Source organism: Nelusetta ayraudi, unplaced genomic scaffold (genome assembly GCF_046127955.1).
Source record: "Nelusetta ayraudi isolate G7.1 ecotype Tasmania unplaced genomic scaffold, CSIRO-AGI_Nayr_v1 ptg000026l, whole genome shotgun sequence".
Lineage (NCBI taxonomy): Eukaryota > Metazoa > Chordata > Actinopteri > Tetraodontiformes > Monacanthidae > Nelusetta > Nelusetta ayraudi.
The window spans coordinates 10689037-10714039 of NW_027466076.1; the positions used below are offsets into that span (position 1 = coordinate 10689037).

At 42.8% G+C, this 25003-nt stretch overlaps 3 protein-coding genes across 5 annotated transcripts in view; 2 read left to right on the forward strand and 1 right to left on the reverse strand.

Moving 5' to 3' along the window:
• The window catches only part of myo5b (myosin VB), a 29732-nt gene extending 25860 nt beyond the window's left edge, over positions 1–3872 (forward strand). For both annotated transcript variants that reach the window (XM_076029830.1, XM_076029831.1), the window contains exons 36-39: positions 623–917; positions 1004–1178; positions 1261–1341; positions 2462–3872. In XM_076029830.1, the coding sequence (XP_075885945.1) occupies positions 623–917; positions 1004–1178; positions 1261–1341; positions 2462–2614 (704 nt within the window). In that variant the 3' untranslated portion in view covers positions 2615–3872. The remainder of the gene's footprint in view (positions 1–622; positions 918–1003; positions 1179–1260; positions 1342–2461) is intronic.
• Positions 3873–10990: 7118 nt separating this feature from the next.
• On the forward strand, positions 10991–19045 carry il7r (interleukin 7 receptor). Its single transcript, XM_076029832.1, has 8 exons — positions 10991–11196; positions 12414–12543; positions 12628–12776; positions 14823–14974; positions 15058–15220; positions 15322–15424; positions 15519–15591; positions 16492–19045. The coding sequence occupies exons 1-8, from the start codon at positions 11094–11096 to the stop codon at positions 16909–16911; spliced, it is 1293 nt and encodes a 430-aa protein (XP_075885947.1). The 5' UTR covers positions 10991–11093; the 3' UTR covers positions 16912–19045.
• Positions 18846–24796, reverse strand: capslb (calcyphosine-like b). Of its 2 annotated transcripts, none has more exons than XM_076029833.1 (5): positions 24663–24796; positions 23773–23911; positions 21212–21389; positions 20925–21134; positions 18846–19681 (listed from the first exon to the last, which is right to left on the reverse strand). In XM_076029833.1, exons 2-5 carry the CDS (start codon positions 23907–23909, stop codon positions 19580–19582), a joined length of 627 nt encoding a protein of 208 aa, XP_075885948.1. In that variant the 5' UTR covers positions 23910–23911; positions 24663–24796; the 3' UTR covers positions 18846–19579. The 2 variants fall into 2 exon arrangements, with proteins under 2 accessions (XP_075885948.1, XP_075885949.1); XM_076029834.1 differs by lacking the exon at positions 24663–24796 and adding an exon at positions 20626–20742 and having other exon boundaries at positions 19600–19681; positions 23773–23945.
• Positions 24797–25003: the final 207 nt, after the last annotated feature.

Sequence of the window (25003 nt, forward strand, 5' to 3'; positions counted from 1 at the left end):
TTTTTAATGAAACTTTTCCCTGAGCAAAACAAGCTGTTACTAAATCAGAGCAAGAAAAATTTATATTATATATTTATTTGCACGTTTTTTGTTTGCTTTTTTAAATTTTTTTTTATACTTATTGATACTTGATATTGCTGATACTGATATGATAGTTTGTAAACGGGTATTGTTATTTATTATTAGTATATGTATAGGAATAAGGATGTGTTCAATTATTATCATCATTATTATCATTATTATACTGTTATTATAAGATAGTTAGTGCCATTTAATTCCGGAGAAATTGTAAGGAATAGAGATGCAGGTATGAGTATATAAGTTTTTACTTCTCCCTATTTCTTTTTCAAGCATGTTTAATTTTATTATCTTAGAATTATTTTTTTATTTTGTTTACTTATCAGCCTTTTTTTTTTATCATCACTGATATTTTCTTTATTTGTTTTTTGTTTTGATTTCCCTGTTTACGCTCAAAACAAAAATTTTGAATAAAATCAAAAATAAGCAAAAAAACCAAAAAAAAAAAACCACTCACCCACTGCCAATAGAGTAAATTCATTCTTTTGCAGTCAGTGTTTGAACAGAAACAATTTTGATCCACCCTGTGCTCGTTTCCCCTCAGTGTCGGCCATGCTGGAGAGCGAGAGCATCCCCAGTCTGGCCGGGGTCAAGCCCATGGGCTACAGGAACCGCTCGTCCAGCATGGACACTGACGCCGGGGCGCCCAGCAGCTACACCCTGGAGGCGCTGATCCGGCAGCTGGGACAGTTCCACGGGATCATGCGCGACCACGGCATGGACCCCGAGATCATGGGCCAGGTGGTGCGCCAGCTCTTCCACTGCATCAACGCCGTCACCCTCAACAACCTGCTGCTGCGCAAGGACGTGTGCTCGTGGAGCACCGGCATGCAACTCAGGTTCGACACGGCCACGGAGCAAACGAGATCTGCGGAGAGCGACTTTGAACTGAGTAAACAACGCATTTCTCACGGCACCCGCTCAGGTACAACACCAGCCAGATGGAGGAGTGGCTGAGGGCCAACAACCTGTTCCAGAGCAACGCGGCCGCCACCCTGGAAGCCATCATCCAGGCCGCCCAGCTGCTGCAAGTCAAGAAGAAGACCAGCCAGGACGCCGAGGCCATCTGCTCGCTGTGCACCAGCCTCACCACGCAGCAGGTCAGCTCGCCGGCCGCCGTCGGCACGTCAGGCGGGTCAGCGGAACCGGTGGCGATCACGAGCTGTCTTGTGCTTTTTGCAGATCGTGAAGATCCTGAACCTGTACACTCCCCTGAATGAGTTTGAAGAGAGGGTCACCGTGTCCTTCATCAGGAACATTCAGGTGGGAGTCCGTTCGTGGAAGCAGAGACATTTTTTTTTGTTTTTTGCATGAAATTTGTGAGGCCTGATTTACTCCACTGTGGGGAAAATCACGCTTTAAAGGTCGAGCGCGTATTATTTGGATATTTTGAGAAGAAAGTGCGACATCAAGTAGTTACATTTTAGATTGAAATGCTCACCCTCTCACCCTCGCTCCTCCGAGCTTGTCAGTGAACTACGGTGGCCTGCGCGCACAAACTTGGATACCTCGTCCACCTTCTCCGTTGGTTTATTTGAGGATGCTAGCGCTCGCCCAGCCAAAATACGAAATGTGCCGTCGGGCAGCTGGACTGTCTGGGCTTCCTTAGAACTATGGAGGTGCAAGATGACATAGAAACTAACTGAACTCGCTCTATGTATATTCTTATGTTTAAATAAGAATCATTCTATGGGTAGGGAAAAGCAAATTACTTTTATTGAACTGTGAGTATACAATGTTATCAATATCCAATTTTCTTAATGTATTTATGGACAGCATATTAACTTTTTACCAATATAAATATGGTAAATCAGGCCAAATAATTACACACTGGATCTTTTAGGACAGTCAGATGAAGAATATATATGTGTATATATACTCTGTGTGTGTATGTGTGTGTACATATATATGTATATATATAAATCCATCACAAGGGGGCAATGAAGAGTCAAAGGGCGAGACAAGCACGTATTACATCAAAACATGTGTTGTGTGTACTCACTCAGTCCTGACTCATGTATGTCTGAACATTAGAAAGCAAATATTTAATGACAGTGTGGTTTGCACCCCACTACCATTGCCTTCCATTGAACAAATTCGCAGACATGTTGCCTTACATTGTGCCTCATCCCTCATCATGTTTTAAATGATATATCCATTCCAATACATTTATACTAAAGCTACACATCCGCGATAAAACTGCAAAAGAAACAGGAGTTTGAAGCTTTCATTTTACTTTATTATTATTTATTTATTGAATGAAGAGATTGATCTTGCACCTTGAACATCACGCCTACTACATTCCAGGCGTAGTTTCATATCTGGCCTGAACATTAACGCTGCGTGTTCACCTGTCTTGTCCTGTCCTGTCCTGTCCGTGCAGAACAACCTCCAGGACAGGAACGACCCCCCTCAGCTCCTGGTGGACACCAAACAGACGTTCCCCGTCGTCTTCCCGTACGCGCCGTCCGCCCTGAGTCTGGAGACGCTGCACATCCCCGCCTCCCTTGGCCTGGACTTCCTGGTCAGGGTGTGAGGGCTCGACGGCACTCAAGGCCAGCGGGAACTCGACCACGCTAACGCACGGAAGACAGTCCGAGCAGACTCGGCATCGCCCCCCCCCCCCTCCTCCTGAAGTTCTACACGGAACCTGTTTCAGCATTGAGTTCTAATTTAAAGGGGCCCTGAGGCGATCAAAGTTTTTTGCTTGGCTTGTGGGGGCAGACGCGGAAACCTCGGTGGCTCAGTTGGATCTCATTTGTCTCGCGCGCCAGTGCTGCTTCTTCTTCCTCTTCCTCTCCTCCTCCTCCTCTTTTCGCGATTGAGCCGTTTCTCCGTTCCCCTCGGGCGGCACGTGACTTCACCGTCAGTTTAATCAGGAAGGTGTTGACTGTTCACAAATATGCACGCGATGCGCTGCACGTCACGCATTTAGTTCCCCTCCGTCCTCGACACTTAGCTGCAACCGTCCGCTCGGAATGAGGCGCTAGCGGCGTTGTGTGCTGACATCGAAGGGCCGTGGAGTTGCCCCCGAAGTTTACACAGAAAACAAAAGGAAACACAGAGAACACTAAAGCTTGACGGTCGACTCTCGGGGCTCGTTGCTCGTGTGGGAACGGACATTCGTAGATGTACCAGAAAGTGGAGAAGTGAACGTGAATAAACGAACGATGATTGGGCCGACAAGGCGTCGCCATGCCAAACATGTAAATCTGTTGGATCAACGTGAAATGTACTTTATGCCTTCTTCTATCCAGACTGACCTCGCCTCAGTTTAACGATGACTCTTCTGTTTCTCTAACTTTCTCTTTTTCTTTTTTTTTTCTCTATGTAGGAAAATAATTATATGTGTTTTTTTCTGGCTCTTTTTGAGCTCACATATTTTTGTTTTCTTGTGTGATTTGAATAGTGGCACTACATAACTTATGACACAGATTATTAACAACAAGATGCAATTTCTGACAGATGTGTTTTGCCACGTCTAAATTATTTTTCTCTGTACATGTACAGGATCAAAGTGGTTCATGCTCCATCCTGGGAATAACGGAAGCCTGAATTATCATTTGCACTTGTAGACACTTATTTACAACTTGTGAAAACTGTCTTGTGAAAATCGTGGGGGGGTGGTGGTGGTGGGTGGACTTCATCTTGAGGCTGAGGACAAAATGCTGAAGTGTAACTCAAGGGAGCTATGTCGCAAAAATCAACACTAATGAATGATGTATTTACTGTCAGGCAAGATAGAACCTGAAGTGCTCTGAAGTTAAGGCAAAATATATTTTCATACAACTTCATCCTCTGTGAATGTCCTCTTCTGTGAGTTGATTTAGCCGAGAAAGCAAGACAAGATGTTGTCAAGCACTGTCGCTTCTTGAAGTTAAAAAAAGTAAGTTTTTTTTTTTTTTAAATAAAAATGAAGTAACTCTGAATCGGCTAAATCTTGGGTTCCGTAAGCATGATGCAATGTCTTATAATAACCTGATTCTCTCGACTGTGTCGGTACAATTAAAACATATTTTTTTCTTTTGTATGGCAAAAAAAATACATTTCTACTCTTTGTTTGAATTCCATCTGTGTTCATCTGTCTTTGATTCCCCTGAATACAGAAATGTAAAAGCCAGGCCTTGTTGCCGTGTTCGCCGGGGCAGACTGTGCGAACATGGCAACGAGAGGATTCCCACAGCAGCTCTGTGTCAGTTGTTCCAGCTGTCTGTGGTTTACCTGTCTCTTTGTCACCAGGCGACACCAAACAAAAGTCTTCTTTCAGAAAAAAGGGAAAAAAGGAAATTCATGTTAAGAAAAATTCTACAAATCAGTTTCAAATTGCTAGTTACTACTCTCAAACCTCCAAGCATCATGTTGACATATCTGCTGAACAAGCTCTCCCTCTCTCCCTCTCTCTCTCTATATATATATATATTTATATATATGTATGTATGTGTATATATATGTGTGTATATATATGTATTTATATATATGTGTGTATATATATATATATTTATAGATATGTATATATATATATATATGTATGTATATATGTATATATACATATGTATATGTATGTATATCTCTATATATATATGTATGTATATATATATATATATATGTATATCTATATATATTTATATGTATGTATATCTATATATGTATGTATATATATGTATATATATATATATATATATGTACATTTATACACACACACACGCACACGTACATATATACATATACACACATATGGGACTTTCCAATGTCCTGCTGACAAAGCAGAACTACAGAGCAGGCCATGCATATTCATGGCTCGTCTCACAGTGTCCACAGAGAATCGACTAAAGCTTATTGAAAATGTTCAGTTTGGGGAAAAAAAAGAAAACAACAAAACAAAACTACAAATCCTTAGAGTAATTACTTTAAGCCACAACAGTGATTAGTGACACTTATGAGCAGTGGGCACGTCTGTACCCCAAGTGGATCGGAAACTCGATTAGTCCGTGCGGTTCTCGATACCCGCTTTAGTCGTAACCAATGTGTGCAGCGCTCGCAAACAAAAGACAGGAAGTGTGTCAGACATGTGGTCTAAAGTTTTACTAAGGTCAATGAAAGCTTTAAAGCCTTGCGCTTCAAAGCTTTCACCAACCTCTTCGCGAAGCTCACAGATGTTCCAGCTGTCCACGACCACAAAGCACACAATCAACCAATCGCATGCCGGCAGCTCGATCTGACACGCAAATCTGGGGTTTTTGAAACAAAGCCCATCTATGGTTGACAGAGAAGAGTGCTTCTTCGGGCTAGGACGACCCTCTGATGCCAGAGCTGGTGCGGAAAGGTGTGACAGGAAGAAGACAGGAACTCAAGAGAATTACTCGCTGTACTTGGTACGCAGGAAAGGCTGCGTGCCCCTCCCATCTGCAGACAGATGAGACGCTGTGGCAAGAATTTGCATGGGCTCACCATGATCGGACAGTAGAGAGTTCGAAAAAAAAAAAACAACAGAAAAGACCCCAGCCTTGTTTAATGAGTTTCAATCTCAGCTCTTGACGTTGATTTTTGAGTCGGTGTAAAAACGCCAAGACGTGGATCCGTCCTACCATGTGGAAAAACACTGGGCTGTGTTGCCGGCCACGTCCGGCCCATTACAAGCGCCCTGGTCAGTGGTGGAGGGTGGGGTATATACGGGTATACTCCCTATACCCACCTATTTTTCCGTCCACATTTCATACACTCACAATGTCAATGGAATGGGTTGCTTAATAAAAAAAAGAAAAAAAAAAAAGGGCATGGATTAAGAGCACGCCCACTTCTCCGGGGACCACTGGTCCCAAAGAGCTCACGGTGCTCAACTTCTCCTCAAACGTGACCTTGGCCCGGCACAGAGCAAATGTGAACGTGTTGGAGGTCGGCATCGAGGAGACCAATTCCTGCTTGCCCTTGTCATGTGACTAAGGCGACACATTTCTATGGCAAACATCCGTGAAGTGAAAGCATCTTTCCCTCCAACAAAAACCTGCAGTGGGGATCTTTGTTCCCCTTTTCATAGAAAACACCGTCCAATTCTGGGCCTGTGCTAATCCTTTGAGCAGCTGCCAGAGCCTTCCGAAAATGCTCTTCACTCTCCCTGCGCGCGCTGCCAGTTTCGCCGGCTCACCACAAGCGCGCCCGCTGTGCGTCACCGTCGTTTCCAAGGCAAAATGAAATGAAACCCGCCTTTGTCGCATGACAACACTTGATCGGCGGCGATCGTCTCATGTTAATCATGTGTACTTTTTTTGGGCCGCACGTCAGCCAGCCCCGGAAGTTGCATGTTTTTTTGTTTTTTTCTTTGTGCGCGCGTTTGCGTTTAAAGGATGAAGATGAGCCAAGAGTGGAGGAAGAGGATGTGGTGACAAGTCATTTCTGAACGGGGTTCGTTTACGCGGCGCGCAACACCTTTCTACAGAAATCCTCTTCATGCAAGAACGGCTGCGTGTTTTGTGCACAGAGGCCCTGCTGAGACGGCAACGCCGAGCTGCATTTTTCATGCACAAAAACAGAGCAGTTTCGGCGGCAACAACAACAAGAAGTGAAGGCAGGAGCAGGAAGCCGAGTTTGTAGCGAAGGTGTGCAGGGGAGATATTCATGTGGCTGTTGCCACGCAGGCTTCAAAGGCGGTGCTCAGTTTTGGTGTGGCTTCGCTGAAATTTGTCGCCATGAGATTTTACACTGTGGTTTTTCATGGGACGTGTGTAGGTGTACAACTGGGTGACATAAATAGAAGTTGCAGGTATGCAAGCCCGCCGGCTCCTATGTATATACGAAGAATCATCTGGAGCCACGTTCACGCACTTGCACGGGTTCGTGGTGGAGCGCAAGAGCCTGGAATCTGAACTCCCCCATTCATCTTGAGCATTAATACCCATAGTTGTGACTGTCCAACCCGTGCGAGGTTTATCATTTACTTTGTTTTACTTCCGAGGGACAGATCGAAATGTAGAAGAGTGTTTTTGCAACCTTTTTTGAGCCGCAACACATATTTTTTTTTTACATTGAGAAAATTCCATGGCACACCGCCAACCAAAAATATTATAAAATGACACTTTTTTTTAGCCTAAAAATGACAATATAGTCTCTTAGTTTATTTATACTCACTCAGTGTGAAACCTGGGCCTGCTTAGATGCGCAAAAAGCTGATATCCTGGGAAGAACTGAGGGAGGAAAATAGGCTGATGTTCCTTTCAAAGCACAGTCACTACACACTGGAATGTTATTATTTTATTTAGTTCAATTAAGTGAAATTGGATAATCTTCCACTGCACACCTGACACACTGGTGGAGAATCAACTGCATCTAACTGTGAGAGATACTGAAAATCGTCACGTAATCACTGCTTGGCCTGCACTCAAGGTCAGCTACTGGGTCCCATCGAAGGCAAAGTTACACCCTGGGCAAGTCGGCACTTTATACCAGATACACATAGAGACAAACAACCGTTTATTCGCTCATATTAACACCAACAAACAACACACGGCTGTCGCTTCACAGCCTCCAAACATTCAAATTTCTCTTGGAGATTAATAAAGTATTCATCTATCTATCTCATTATAATCAATCCGATTTCTAATATTAAGCCATGCTGTGGTGTTTGTTTTGTGTTGTTGTTGTTGTTGCTGCAAGACACAAAACTAAACACTTCTGAAGGCAGATTCACTCAGTGAGACTGACACAGCACCGCAACACAACCGGGTTCCAAGCAGACCTCAAACCCCAAATCTGGTTTTTCGATCTGCAGCGCTCGACGCGTTCACACGGTTTGCGCTCAAAAGGCTAATGAACGCGTGGGTCGAGCGAAACCAGGAGAATCCAGCGGGTGGGAGCAGCGTAAACAGGTGGCTCATCAGATTCCCATCAGCGAGGGCTTGAAGGTGACAAACCAAAGAAGCGAAAACCGCAGCCAAAGACGCTCGGCGATGCACGGCTCAGATAGGGAACGTAAGGCATGTGGTTTACTTTGTTTACTCTGCTGGAGCGCCAGTGACACTCGATTGCCTTCACACTTGCACAAAAAAAATAACATGCACACCCACACCCATTGATTGCTTGTTCTAGGGTGCTGGAGAAAACAGAGGGCGACAATCCCTCTTTTTTGGGGGGTTGCATCCATGAACGTTTTTTTTTTATTCTTTCTTGATATTTGCTCACGTCTTTGTCTTTTTAGGAGAGTGGGGGCACAGTCGTGGGCACGGCGAGCTTGAAAGCCCGCCACGTTCGGCTCGCGCCCACGACAGTCACCCCCTCTCCCCCCTCCCTCGACGAAGAGCGGGGCACATGTCAAGATTTTCTCGTGTTTTTTTTCTACAAATGCACAAACTGTCTTCCTGCTACAGTGCCATCGCTTCTCTTCATCATTCCGCCAAAATACTCTAGACACTAAATTATATTCGAGCACCGACACCTTGGATGCACCGATGTCTCTTTGTAAAGTGTGAAAAGAAATTAACGATGAATTTAATCTGGAAAATGGTGAAACGGTGGAACTGAAATACCGAAATACTGAAAGCATTCCAACGACCTCAAGTCCGTCAAGTGACAGTTGACGGTCCTGTCACTATGCCTCCAAGCCTATAGCTCAACATATCTTGTCATGATTTTGTCAACCTGTCTGTGGCTTCTTGGGACTTGGGGAGGATCGTTATGTCTCAGACCCCCTAGACTGGGGCGTAACAAAAGAGGAGGAGAGGTGTGACAGTTGACGTTCCTGTCACTATGCCTCCAATTGATCATGCGCCCTGGCGACTTTGGCCAAGTCGCTAACAATTTGGCCAAATGGTTAGCGCCCATGGGCTGTGATCAGGTCCCACATGCAATCCATCTTACTGCAGGCGGTCGGTTAGTAGCCAAGTCTGGAGATGACATTTGTAGATGAGATGAGATGAGATCAATTGTCACGTCCTGTTTTATTTTGAAATTCCCCCAAACAGCCCCAACGTGTCATCTCCTTCTTCACTTCCTGTCTTCGACCCCACACCTCCATCTTTGTGTCTCCTGATGTCGGTACTTTTGGGTCTTCTCGCCTGTCCCGCCGCCCACATGAGTAATTGAGTTGCGCTTCTCTTTCCGCTTAGGCCAGATCGTCCTTGTACCTGGACACAAGTCATTTCCTCCGAGCCAGTTCCTTGTTCCATTGAAGAGTGTGCCTCTGCCTGATTCCCCTGAAATACATGGCCGATGTCTTTAGACTTCCTATGCCTAGCATCAAACTAGCCCTTCAATAGTAGCTCTTGCTATTGAATCTCTCTGCTCTGTGCCCTTCACCTTTTTCCATAATCATCAAGGATGGGGACGAGGGGCTGTACACAGGACCGATTAGGGATTTTAAGGACTGATGCACCAGAAGCCGTCAACAACTTAGTGTGGAGAAAACAAGTAGGCTGGTGGTGGACTTCCCTATAATTGGATTTTGTTTTTAGTATATAACAGGATATGCTTGTAAAATCTGGAAGTAGTCTGGACCTTTTGTTAGAGGTTCAAGGTTTGATTTAATGAATATGATACATATTCCCTTCATATGCCTCTCACAGGTCTATAGGACCTTTGATTAAAGAAAATAGTCAACATTTAAAGTGACTAATCAGATTTCGAAACAAACCGTAGAAAGTACACTAAGGAGGTGTGTGGCTGCCTTTAGAAACAACATGCACAGATGTCAAGGGGGAAGAAGGAAACCGGACGTACAAGAATATAAAATGGTCCTCATAGAGGGGGTACAGGGGTACAGGGGAGGCAAATAGTGCAGTGCGTTGTCTTTTCGCTGAAACGGTGAAATGCCTGAGTGTTAGCTGCGCACGCACGCACACACACACACGCGCACACACACCTCATTTGAAAACAAACCAGTTGACTCGACGGGAAGTGGTTTGTAGGTTACTGGTTAGACTTTCTGCTCCACAGTTGCTGTTTTACAGTGATGCTTGTCAAGACAGAAACTTTTCTGTCTTATTTGCTTCTGTGTCACAGCATTACATAAGCCCCCTGCCCCCCCAAAAAACAACAACAAACAAAGAAACAAACAAACAAAACATTCCATAAAATAGCAAACATGATGTCATTATAAACGTGACTTTATGAGACGTAACTTTAGGAACAAAATCAAAGTAAACCACAGCCAGTCCGGCCCACATGAAACAGCGATTTGAAGTGATGCGAGTGACACCAACCTATCACTGTATTACTCCTCACCACAATCTGTCTGTCACCTAAGCAGCGCTCTGGTCATCACTGTTTTGGCTTTGCATGTTGAATCTTTGCTGCAGGTGCTGCAGTGAAGAAGAGAAACAGCTGACACTGACCCAGACAGGAAATGTGCAGCAAAACCAAAACTGAGAGCTAAGACAGCAAGCACAAAAAGCCACAGAGCTGCAGAGACGGCGACGCACAAAAAAAAAAAAAAAAAAAAGACTAAACAAGACTGAATAGAAGTTGAAATGGCTTCCTTGTAAAATTGCAACATATTAACAGGTAATGCATATAATCATCATCATCATCATCATCATCATCATCATCATCATCATCATCATGCTGAGTGAGTGATGCAAAACCCAAATATTGATAAAGCTTTAGCAATGACGACTCCAACCTCAGCTGGAAAGTACCTGATTATACATTTCAAGTACAACTGGTTAGAGTTGACTGTCGGACTCCTTTTTCCCGGTTGCAAGGATTTCAAATGAAACCATGTGACTCGTGTTTCTGGTAATGCGAGAGAGCCGCATTTTCGACGGCGCAGTCTTCCCAAGTTGGAAGTCTGAAATTTGTTCGAGCACGTTTCACCAGCAGATGATGCCGAAGCAGCTGCTTGTGCTATACAAAGACACTTTTAAAAAGGACAACCCTCGGTGGGGCCCCTCCCCCCCCCTCTGCCGTGCACTGGCCACTCCTGCTTCCTGTCTCGCGGAGCAGACAAGAAAAGCTGCTCAGCTCGTCTCGCGGCGGCACTGTGAGCCTGCTGAGCCGACACCGTGTGCATGTGATCGCCCCGCGAGGAGATGCCACCTGGCTGTGGGATGACTGTGGCGCTGGCGCTGCTGCTGCTGCTGCTGCCGGCCGCAAGCCTGGCCCAAAGTGGAGACGGCGAAAGCGTCAACATGGGTGAGGAGGCTGTGTCCGAGTACTTTGATAAGAATGAATCAGATCGCAGAATTACCTGGCAGTATTTATTGCTCCGAGTTTACGAGATGAAATAAGGGAACGCAGGGATTTGCTTTAGGGATTCTTAAAACGTTGTTTGCAAACAGTATTAAAAAGGTAGTAGTTGTAGCAGTAGGAGTAATAGTAGTGTTTTTTTTTTATGAACATGTTTTTGTTCTAAGTGTTTCAATGCACTAGGAGTTCTTGCCCTGTATGTCTGTCAGGGTCACAATGATAGTAAACATTATTTTCAGCATGGGAATTGTGTTCAAAGTGATGCTACAATCTGTACGGAGCACAACATCAGTACGCCAGTTGCAAATTAAGTCTGACGTACTGCAAATAAAAACAGATCCGCTGCTCAACAATCACTTGTGATTGTGTGTTTCTCACTTTTGCATTTCATTGACACAAAAAAGATGTTCAGGACTTGATTCAATCAAAATAGACAAATCTGATTCTGTTTGGACCGTTTCCAATACTCTTGGAGCCTGATTACTCACTAAACTGTCACTATGATTTTCTTCAATGGAGACAATATAGCAAAGAAGGGGTTGAATAAAGACCAACATATATATGTAGCTCTCACTTTTGTTTCTCAAAATTACAGATGGGCTGCCCATGAGCATTCCTTTTCATTCAAATGCTGAATGCTAAGATGCGTTCACTGGCCACTTTAAGTACCATGTTATTATTAATTACAAATCAACCAATCCTATTGCAGCAAGCAGAAAAGGAGATATGTCAAACCTTGACCATACTGTTGTAGGGTCCAAAATGCCGCATTTATTTTAAACAATCTTATATGTTGTTTTTGTAAAAATACACTGTGCCCTGTGAACAACTTTTGGACATGGATTGGTTCAAACTTTCAGTCCATAACGGCTGATCAGCCCATATAACAATTGGGAAATCTCCAGAATGGCATTGGTTAGCACCTCTGTATTTCTCATTTGAACACTCAAATTAAAGGTTGAATGGACATCTTTAATTTGAGTAATTAAATAAATAAATAAATAAATAAATAAATGTTGAACAACCCTCAAAAGTAGGGCATTGAACTCATCTCTTTACAGAAAGATGATGACACCCTACTTTCCCAGAAGAGCAGTCTGGCGAAAAAGTATGTATGCATGGATGAAATCTTAAAACATTCACGTGTTGGATTTTCTCCTCAGAGCAAAGTCTCCACTGCATCTCTCACATCTCGACAAAGATTTTAAACCTGAGCTGTGAACTGGCCGGGAGCGGGATCGATGAGGATGATGAAGATGCCGAGGCCAGTCGCATTCAGAAAATGACGGCGTGGTAAGAAATTCCAACTGATGGTCTTTTGACAAAAGTCCAAATTAGATGTACAATCTGTAAATGCCGAAGTATGTCTGTTCACAGCTTCTTCAACTTGAGGAAGAAGAGGGAAGAATGTTTTAAAAATGAAAGCCACTCGATGAGCATGGAAGTTATTCCTGTGTTTATTTGGAATGTGACTGTTGAATGCGCGGGAAGAAAGATTACAAAGAGAATCGACCTGAAGAAAATAGGTAAAGAACGTCAGAGTAAAGAATTATTGTGCAATCCTGTTTTGTCGAAAGAATCCAGCCAGCAACCTTCAAAAGGGAAATGTGTCTTTGAGTGATGGATCTGTTTATTTTCTTCGGTTGGTGATGACGTTGATGATGATGATGATGATGTTGATGATGATGATGATGATGATGATGATGATGATGATGATGACCAAACACAACCACACACACAATGCCAAAACAAAACAAAACCAAACGAAAAAAAACAGCACTAGACCCCAAAACATGCAAGCATAAAAAAAAATTAAAAAAAATCCACGGCACCCACAACCTCCAAAACACACAATACCCCAGCAACAACATATAAAGTTATTAACCCGGGATATCTTGGTTACCCTGGCTCAACTTACCCATGATCCGGTTGCATAACAGTTAGAAAGAAGGAAGTGGCATATCTAAGTTATCATGGGAGTTTATTCTGTGGAGTGAGCGTGTTCCACACAACAAACTCCAAAAGAAAAAGAAAAAAGAAAAACCACAACCCTTAAAATCAACAACGAAAACCCCCCACTGAAAACAACAACCAACCAACCTGTTACCACCCCAGCCCATAACACCAAAACCACCCCTCAAAAGAACAGCAACCCCACCCTCCCCGAGAAACATAACCCCACAGCCCAATAATCAAACAACTACAAAAACCACAAAACAAAACAATAAAAAGTCACCCTCGTAAACAAAAAACAACAAACTCTATCCAAAACAACAACCACCCCAAAACCAAAAAAAACACAAAACTTAACCAAAAAAAAAACTCTCTCTCAAAAATAACTCCACCACAACCCCAAAATAAAAAAACAATAAAACGTACAAAAAACAATCCCAAAATATAGCAATGACAAAAATCCCAAAAAAACAACTCCAATGCAACAACAAAACCACCTTTAACCCTACTCAAAAACAGTCAGCCTACCCATAATCCCAAAACAAAAAACCCAACTGACACCAACACAGCAACCCCACACTCAAAAACAAAAAGAACACAATCCCACCCACAGCCCCAAAATAAAACAACTACAAAACCTCAAAACAAAGTTCTGCCGTCCAAACAACCAAAACAATCCCTCTACACAGGGGTGTCAAACGTACAGTACGGCCCGCGGGCAAGATCAGGCCCGCTAACTGGGTTTTTGCAAAGTATTAAAAACTACAATTATTTCAGTGAAAGAAACTGCTGTTCTGTGTCCACTTGATGTCGCAATGTCGTTTCTGTTCCGCAAAAAAAAATACTTAATATTGGGACTGAGCAAGTCGGCACAAGTACAAGTACAGCCACTCACATCTCCTATTGGCTACCCTCATTGGCTCACTTGGCGACTTTCTCGCTAAATCTGGTGACTTTCCAACTCCCCATGGCGCCTTTTTTTTTTTTGTCAAGAGCGACTAGCGACAAATCTAGCGACTTTTCCTGGTGTTATTGGAGACTTTTGTGGTATTTTGGAGAGTGACATGAAAGCAAGTATCGTTCCTCCACAGTTCCTGTTGTCAGCAAGCAGCGGGTGTTGCCACGAGCCCCTGCCCCGCCCCAAAGTAGTCAAATGCGGTCACATGCGGTTTTAATATAGATCTGTAACTTTCTATAGAGCCAAAAACCCCAACCACCAACCCCACACTTAAAAAAAACCCAGCAACAAACAACAGCAGTCTCTCTTAAACAAACACACAAACAAACAAACAGTCATAAGTGGTGCAGCCACTTATGGCTGTTTGTAAATACACTGCTCCTGTGGAGTTCTGTGATGACCTGGTCCAGACTTGGGGGGAAAGGAGATCCAACTGTATGTTGCCTCACTAGGGGCATGGCCTGATGTTGGCTGGCCTGCATACGAGCATGTGGGGGCCCACACAAAAAACTGAGTGTCATTTACAGTTGCTAATGGATGTATCAAACTCTTGATTATTATGTGATGATAATGTAAAATAATAAATGAGTAAATAAATAGATAAATAAATAAATGTTGTCTCCATCCCCGTCAAGTTTTGATTTTTGTTGTGTCCTGACAGTTAAACCAAGAACGCCGGAGGTGCAGAATATAACCATAAACCAGGAATCTAACCAGGTTGTCATTTATATTGGGACGCCGTACGAGCACGAATACATCAAAGTCAGGAATCAACTGTTCCAGGTGTCCATCCGCAGTCCCACAGACTACGAGGTATCGCTGCATGATTTCTGACACCATTTAACTCGTCGAAGCCCTGCGCACATGTTGACTTGACCGTGATGTCATTCTGTCAGAGGCAGAACATATCGTCATCGTACAAAATCATCATGAGGATTAGCATGGATCGCCTCCAAAAGGGTACAAAGTATAATGTCGCAGTGCGAGCAATACCCTACTATAAACTGCAAGGCACCTGGAGTGAATGGAGTGAAGGCTACAGTTTTGACACCCCTCGTGGTAAGTGAGACTTTGGTCTTCGAACAACTCCTCCCAAAGGTGGCATTAACAATAATAATAATTAATAATATCTGACCTTTCTCTTTTTCGTAACGTACAAGGCAGGACCCGCGACGGGACGTACACCTGGACGTGGCAGCTTTGCATACTTGTGTGTCTCATCGTTTTGTTGGTTGTGGCAGTCGTTTTTTTCTGGAAACACAAGTAAGACTTTTCTACTTTGATGATTCCGTGAGCAAATCAGCGCATTTGGACTCTCCTCATCTATGCCTTTCTCCCCCCCCCCCCGCCTCTATAGAATCTTCACCTGCACATGCCCAATCATTCCCCACCCAAAATACACACTCGTGCACATCTGCAGTCCCAATACAGTGAGTCTTTTTTCTTTATTACTATTATTTTTTTTAACTAACACCGCCTTTATAGTATGCAGTGTGCCTTGCACTGCAGTTCGTCGGCTATAGTTTTAAGAGTGGTCACTGAAAACAAGGGATGCTTCTGAGGTGCTTAATTCAACATTGTCTTTCACTGCGGGCTGTACAAGGCAGTAATGTTTACAACAACATCATGAGGAAGTTACAATCTCTTATCTGGCTCATCGATCAAACTATCAACTTTTCTTTATAAAGCACTAAATCACATCCACAGCTGTCTCAAAAGCGTTTTGCACAGTCAAGCAGCCCAACACATCCCTGGGTGGAGGGGTGTGTGCGTACGCGCGAGTGCGTGCTAAGTGCTTTGCGCAACCAAAAGAGCAACCAACGGATCCACCAGAATGTGCGGAAACAAAAACCGAGATCAATCAGCTTCGAATATGACCAAACATTCAAAGCTGTGACTATTCAGTCGCTGTGAACGTAGTTTGTTCAGTCACAGTGCAATTTGCATCAGGTGGGCCTTTCCTTTTCAAACACTGATTGTGCTTACGTGCTACACGGTGGAGTTTGCTTGTTCTCCCTCCGTCTGCCTGGGTTCTCTCCGCGTTCCCCGGCTTCCTACAACAGTCCAAACAAAACATGCATGTGAGGTGAATTGGAAATTCTAAATTGTCTGTAGGTGTGTGCCTGAGTGCGAATGGTCGTCTGTCTTTGTTTGTCTCACTATGCGGCCCCGGTGACTGGTGACTTGTCCAGGGTGTACCCTGCCTTTGCCCTATAGGCTCCAGGAGACCCTCAAAAAAACCTGAGTTCAGGAAGGAGGATGGATTGCGCTTACATGGGCCGCAGTATCCCAGATGTGACTATGGAGGGGTGTCTCTGCTTTTCCCACAGGGCCTTTTGATGAACGTCAAACCAGAAGTGTGCAGCGCCCTCAAAGTTTGCCCAATGGAGAGAACAACTGGAGAACCGCAGCAGGAGGCCCGTCCCCCGACTCTTGCTGATGCCGCCGACAGCACGCGGTCCACTCTATCTTGTTCCGCCCAGAGCTCGGAATTCTCCAGTTGTGCCGCCAGCGCGAGCACGGAGGAGCTGGAGCTGCTGACACAGCTGAGCAGGAGCTCCTTTGACTCTGGGGACAGCGTCCACAGCAGCAGCAGCAGCAGTCCATCGGCTGACGGCGTGCCTCGGCTGGCGTGGAGGCCCGCCACGCCTGCGGGCGAACGCGGCCTCGAGGACAACGATGTTCGACGGCAGGTGGGACAGCAGGAGGAAGCTTATGTCACCATGTCCAGTTTTTACCAGATCAAGTAGGCAAAGGCGCAAGGAGTGTGCATAAGGATATTTACGAAGCCTCTTGGAAATGGCGGTGGTTTCATAAGAGTCACTCAAGATCCTTTTACTGAACCGAAAGAGCGAAATGGCACATATTTGTTACGGGTGGAAGCCTCTGATCCAAACATCTAAATGAGGATGGATGAAATCATCGACATTCTTATATCAACTTCCTAAAAAACCCACATACACACACACACACACACACACACACACACACACACACACACACACAAAGGATTGGTATTACATCATGTTACTCTGAGAAACATGATCTCACCTCTACGGTACTTCAAGTTATATATAACTATATAACTATATATATATATATATACATATATATATATATATATATATATATGTATACATATATATATATATATATATATATATTATACTATACTATACTATACTATATATCCACAAGGCTTCACTCAAATGTAACTTGTAGCAATAGTTTTTCTATTTATTTTTTTAGCAGCCAGTAGCAGGGAAAATGACAGCACCGCCACTGACCTGTGGCACCTGGTTGGCCCATACTATGTGTAGCATTGCATTTGCATTGGCATTTGCACTGGCAGCGGGGAACCCGAGCACCCAAGCGACCCAGCCAGCTGGGTGCGTTTTGTCCCATTACAAGTTACTGAATGATATTTGGAGAATATCAACACAACTAGTTTTTGCTTTAATGGGAAAACACCTACACCCACAAGGTTTTAAAATGTTTTTTTTTTTTTTTTAAACCAATGCAATGGTTCTTTTTTTGAACATGTAAATACATTAAGTATTTTTTACATTACTGCTTATTTACACATTACACTGATGTAACTCCTCATAGTTTTCCAATTACTTTTGTTTGTGAGGGTTAACGCCATGTTGCTCCGTGTTAAAACATCGGCCGCAGCATCTTGTTCTGACTGATCTACTGTTAGTCAAGAAAAAGTATGAAAACAACCTAGCAGGAAATCATTTCAAGGGGACATATATTTTTGTTCTATATATATCCTCAACTGCTCCGCGCTGAGAACAGAATGTACGTAGTCGTGTCAAATTAAAGGGAGATTCCAGCAGTCTGAAAGGGGGTTTGTACTGGATGATTAATTATACAATAATAGTCAAATGTGATGTTGGTCAGGTTATTGATGCAAATAGGTACAACTGCTCCAACTGTTTAGTTTGTCTTCTGTAGCAAACAGGCACAGCAATATTCCACCTGTCCGGACAAATTTTCGTATCACTCTGGAATTAAATTGAAGTTTCATATATTTTTTATGCATGGCACGCATTTGAACCAGATACATATTTTATGGCGGAAGTTGTTGTATTTCTTCTAAAATAGCAAAAATTCTCAGGAGCCGTTTCTCTGACCCATCATCTGTTGCTCACACAGTGACATTTCACTCATAAGGCCCTCTTCAAACAATATACTGGAAGTTCACCTGAAATGGTATTTGAACTTCATAAATTGTTGACAAAAATGTAGCACAACAACAACAACGATAACATTTACAGGGACTTAGTTATGCTCCGAACCAAGCCGGGTCTTCTTAATGGGACTCAAACGGGATCAAAGATCAGAGCTGCTCTGCTTGTAATTTTCACCTACTTGTGCATTTACAACTGGCTGGATATTGTAAACAAGATCACTCATACAAGTAAACAAGTTCACTCATACAAGTAAAAAGAATCAAATAGGTCCTTTAAAGGAAGCTGCTCATAACTGCACTTAAACTAATAGTTGCAAAAAAAGGGCCTTTTGTCTCGTCGCATGCGTGACATGAATGCGGGGCTGCTGCCACGGCAACCTGATGTGATTGTTTCTGTTTGTACCACACAATGCTGCTTCTCAGTACACCTGACACAACAATAGACATCTCACAGCAACGGCTGGGAATCAAAAACAGAATGTACGCTTTTTTTTTTATTTTTTTTTTAAGAATTTTACTTTTCTTTTTACTTGCACTCCGTCCAGTTTTTTTTTTTTCATTTTACAGCGTTCATTTTACTGCTCGCACTGAATGTCCTTTTAAAGTCAGTTTGTACTTTTGTTCTATGCAATATTTATCTCAATAGACAGTTGTGTTTCATATAGATATAAAGAATTTCAAACTTTTCCAGATGTTGTGTGATGCTTTTGACATACCGAACAAATATTACAAAATATTGCAAATACACAGTAACACACTATGTTGATCTTGACTGTGCATATGACGCATATGACATTTTTAAAGTCACAAATGAAGCAAGTACGGGAGACTTTGGGGCTCTGTGGTGTTCTGCAAACTCCGAGATGCTTTACTTTAGCTAAGTTTTCCACACTAAAGAAGAAAAAAAAGATCAGTATTAAGAAAAGGTCATGATTTATTTAAACCTCCTGGGGCAGCAGGTAGTGCTTCAAAATATACCATATTGTGAAAGATGTTCAGGTTGAGTTGCAGGTATATTAGTCACATACATCATCTTAGTGTATCTCTCGTTTATGAAAACAGAGACAACTTCTTTTTCCCCCCATGGAATACTGGCTGGGTTGCCTAAATCACCAGCACAGTGAGTGTTTCTGTCTGAACATCTGAAAAAGTTGTGGGCCCTTTCCCCCCCCCCCCCCATTCCTTTTTCTTTCTTTAGTTGAGTTCTTGCCCTCCGAAGTTCAGAGCCTCCAGGCGTTCCTCATCATGAGAATAAAGTAGGCATCGCTGTCGATTGAGGCACTGACACCGCAGTAGTAGTTAATAAACTCCTCCTTGGTCACCTGTGAATCGGGGAAGGGGAGATAATTTCACTAGTCAGTACAGCAAGAGAGGGAATAATGACGACGAAAAGTCTCAATTTGGAGTTCATACACGAAGGGAGAGTAGAGAAGGAGGAGGGTATTAATCATCCAGCCGCTAGTTTCCATCCAAACCAGCAGTGAGTACACACCAAGCACCAGGACCTATTTTTAGCCCAAGGCTCAACGCCAACGGGTTTATATCTGAAACCATTTGAAGGAACGTGAGGTGGATACTACTAATGCTGAACAAGGTGACCTTGGACACAAGATAGCTGCCCCAGGTTAGCCAGGTGTTCAGAGACCTCCAGGGACAACCTCTTTGGGCGCCCCCCTCTGTACATTCTGAAAGTACAACCAAAATTATACAGAAGGTCACAACCCAGCGCAGCCAACCGGAGGCTCTAAACAGAGGGCTACTGGTGTAGCTTTCTTTGCCTTATTTTTTCGGGGAAGGAGAAGGAGGTATTGCAAAGTGCAAGGCCACCTTGTTGTTTTTGCAAGGGCCTGTAAGCAAAGCGGAGATTTTGAAATAACCCTCGTGTTTGGATGGAAAGAGCATGTGGGACGTGTGAAGGTGTCAGGAAATGCCAGGAAACCATTGCAGTTTGAACAGAACTTTCCCAGAAGAAAACCACTAACCTGCAACTCACAGTTGTACCACGAGCAGCGACGGAACTATCATCCCTCAGACCTCAGGCTGTACCTTGCATGGTTCTGCTAGGTCAATTCTTTCACTTGTCTGGACTGTGTGTTTCTGTCTTGCTTTCTTATATTGGCAGGGTGCATACATTTAAACCATGCAACATACAACGTAAGACTGAAACAGTGTGGGAGATGAGAGATTATTCTCAAAGAGGGAAACACCTCATGATCGAAAGTTGCCCTCGCCCTCCCCTCACTACTGGGAGCGTGAGCTCTTTTACCGCAACGACGCTCAGTCAGAGTTTCCAGGCATGTCTCATCATCACAATAAAGTAGACGTCGGTATCGATGGACGCGCTCACGCCAGCGTAATAATTCATGAACTCTTCCTGCGTCACCTTCAGACAGCAAGCAGCACGAAGGCACATGATTAGCTGGTGATCACGACCCCCCCCCCGCCCACACACACACATACACCCACACACACGCGATTGTTTCCTTTGAGCTGAAGTTTTCCATCTTCACAAGCGCAGGTTCGAGGCCCCCCTGTCGGAGCAAAACGGTCACCGTGCGTTTTTACCTTTCCGTCTTTGTCGTACGGAGAATCAAAGTTGTCCAAGAAGGTCCTAAAGACCTGGTCCTCGGACCACTCCCCGTTCTGATACTTTGGGTGGCACTTGGCGTTGTACACCCCCCTCAGATCCTCGATGGTGATCACACCATCTCCTGTCTTATCCAGCTTCCGAAACGCCTGCATGACCACTTCCTTGCGAGATTTGGACATCTGCGGCTTGGGTGGACAGACACCGGAAGTTAAAAGGAAAAAAAAAAAAAAGGAGGTCGTCGGTAAAATGGGTTGATAGTTACCCTCAGAGTGACGAGGAACTCGTCGAAGTCGATGGTTCCACTCTTGTCGTGGTCAAATTTCTCAAAGAGGTCCTTGGCCTCTTCCTTCTCAAGCAGGACGCCGTAGTCGTTCAAACCCTTCAGGAACTCCTTCAGGTCCAGGGAGCGGCTCTTGTCATCGTCCATTATTCTGAAGGTCCTAAAGAGGGTAGAGTTGATTCATTATGAACATCTTATTGATGCATAGAACATAAAAAAAATAAAAAATAAACTTTGCTGGCAAAGTTCCTGTCTGTCATTCTTTCTTCATCTTCCCATTTTTTTTTTGTTCAGTTTTTCTCTGCCACTGTCGCTTAATGCTTGTTCTGGAAGGATCAGGTGCTGGATGGGACTCAGTGCTTCATAAATGAAGGTTGGTCGATTGATTGAGTTGAGATTTTTTTTTCAATTACTATGTTCTCAATATAGAATGTAACTTGGTATTATAATATCAAATTATTTTCAGACTGGCTAAAAAATTATTTTAACTTTGCACGTGTAATATGTAGGTACTTTCCAAGCACTCATGTCAGTCTTGCATAACTTTATTTGTGACTTTTCCTTCTCTCCTCAATGTTATTATTTTCCGAGTCGTTTAAATACAGAAATGTGAGATATGCTGCTAATAAAAAGTTCAGAGGTCCCTCAGCTACGCTCCAACCACAAAGGCAGACACAGCACTGTCGACTGACAAAAACATCAAAACACACACACACACACACACACACACACACACACACACACACACACACACACACGCACGCACGCACATTCAGGCAAGCAACATCCTGCGGACCTGTGAGCTGCTACAGTGCAGTGAAGTGCACGGCTTGTACATCACAGGAAAAAGGCGGCGTGTGGTTGAGGCACTCCAGCGTAAACCTGCTGCTGCACTGCGACAAACATCACGATGAAACTGAATAAGAGTCCTTGGATCAAAACGATCAATTGGATCCGCTCGGTCATTCCTAGCAGGCTGTTGCTACACCATCACCACTCTAAAAACCCGTTTGTGTTGTGAACACTGCTTCGAGCTGAATTGCGATGAACGACTTCATTCCACCACCCCCACGCCCCTAAAGCCTGGAAGCACAGGTGTATTACAAAAAAAATTAATGTCGTCTGTGACGAAATTTAATTGGAAGTGAGCAAATGTGTTTGAGCACAATCACATGAAATGGTAGATTTGTGAGGAACCAACTGAAGAGAGCTGACAACAGGATGTTGCAAGGTCTTTGCACGTAACCTGCGTTGTTGTAGTTGGTTCGGCTCGATACGTGCAATTTTGTTTTTGGGAGACAAAGCATTCAGACATTACTATGAACTGACCATTTACACTGTCCCTTTGCTGAAGTTATTTTGAATCTCAAATATAGATCTCCCAATTGACGAATTACTCCTGTAATTATTCTTCATTTCATCTTAAAATGAACCATTTAATCAAAAATAACCACTAGTTGTAGCTGCTGCAGACAGAATTTCCCTGCATGTGTATCATTCCTTCTCAATTGTGCTGCACTTCTGAGACAAGGAGTTGGTTTTGTGTGTGCATAAATGTGTATGCTGATATATAAATGAAGCAGTGGTGGGAAGTAACAAAGTACTAATACTTGTACTTAAGTAGATCTTTCAGATAGTTTTACTTTACTTGAGTATTTTTTTTCTTTCTGATGACTTTTTCCCTTTACTCCCTACATTTGTACACAAATTTGCATATTTTCTGCTTCTCACATTGGAAAAACATGCTTGTCATTAGATACAAATTCTGTTCAAAGTAATTCCCTGATTATTAGTTAAAAGTTATCATTGCTTGAAGTGCAGCCAATTGAACTCTGCTGATGTGTAGTTCAATATAAAAGTGGATGATATTTTATGGGGAGATTATTTTACATTTAGCTTTGGGGTTCAGTACGTTTTCGGTACTGAAGAAAAATAAAAATGTGAATAAAGAAAATAACATTGGTTATTGTTATTAAAAGTGTAAACATCCAATAATGGCTCACAATTATTACTCATTTCAGTTTGGCTGTGCTGCAAGTAGAAAAAGAAAAAGAAAAATCCAAAACAACTGTAGTATTAATAGGAGTATTAAAGCTCTTTAAAAAATTATCCAGATGCTCATGGTAGAACTCTGAGCAGTTCAGTCCACATAGTTCTGTCACAAGACTTTAATTTTTGCTGCAAAAAAAATGTAAAAACAAAGAAATGTATTGTTTCATCAATGGCAACAATTTTTTTAAAAAACTTTTTTTTACTTAAATGCATTTCAGAAACAGAACTCATTTCTCACTGATATTCGAGTAAAGGAGTGGAATCAATTCTTTCACTTTTAATGTCGTATTAAAAGTATACTTTTACTTAAGTACAGAATGTGAATACTTTTACCACTTCTGAAATTGATTCATGTCGTATGTGGTTGTTAAACATAATGGACAATAGACTGATCTGAATATTTGGATTTGATACCTCCTCCCTGCTGTATGATGAGGTCAGTCTTTTTATGCCAGTCAGCCAGTGTGCTTGGCTGTATGAGGCTCTTATACCTGCTCAGACCTTTGATACCAGAGGAGCCTCTGGCCAGACACTGCAGCCTCAGTCTCTCCACTGGATCTGAACATGCTGTCAGTCGGCGCTTGGCATTGATCTCCATCTCTCGGTCGTGCCTGGAAGTCCCAGCCATCGCTGTCGGCAACAACAATAATAATGATAATAAAAAAATTATATTAAAATAAAAATAAAATAATAATTGTTACTCAAAGCATTGATGGGGAAACATATCAAGAGGACAAATGGCGCTGGCTATGAAGAAGGGGGAGATCTGGTTTGTGTCAAATCTTTCAAGGGTATAGCTCTTAAATAGCAGAGCAGGTTGACAAGTGTTTTATTGAATAGAGCCTTTGATTAACAACACACATTCATTAGGTAAGCATGAGATCAACAGGGTTTAGTGGTATGGAGAAGAAACTGGGAATTAAACAGAATGTAGAAATTCGTACATTTAAAGATAATTAAAAGTATGTTTGCATCAAAGGTTTTTTTTTTTTTTTGCTTTATGGAAAAGGATAGGTACATTTGGCATTTGTTTTACAAAATGTTAAAACTATTCTTAATCCTTAAAATTAGCCGTCCTCTATTACAATCTTAACTACTTCTACCAATTCCCTTCCTCTTTAAAAAAAATAAAAATAAAAAATAAAAAATAGCAATAGGTTTTGAACAGGTACAGGTACATTAAAAGGTTATCACTTTTCAATAGAAATACGTTTTCCTCTAAAGTAATCGTACATGATGGATTCTATCTAGCAAACATATAGGGTCAAGAACAGTCAAGAGTGAATTATCTCCCCTTTCCCCCCATTCAGTCCATCCTGCCATATACTTTCACATTTGCTGATATTCAGCATCTAATGTATTTTCCCTGTTTTAAGCTTACCGATAATTTCAGATCGGATCTTCGGGCGATGAAAATTAACCAGGAAGTTTGACACCAAACGATCCACCGTTGCTATGGCGACGGAGCAGTGCCTCTTCCTGTGATTGGCTTGCGCACCTGTTTTCCGGGTTCCATCGATGTTCGTCGAAATAAATGAAAAAAAAAAAAAAAAGAAAAGAAAAGAAAAAAAAAATAATTAAGACGTGATATAAACCAGTGTATCCAATAACCACCATTCACAACCCCCTTTTAATTACTTTTTAAATCAATTTTTGTGGTTACTTTTGGCTCCACATTTGTTTACACGTTTCACTGAAGTAAACTCGTTGTAGACGTTAAAG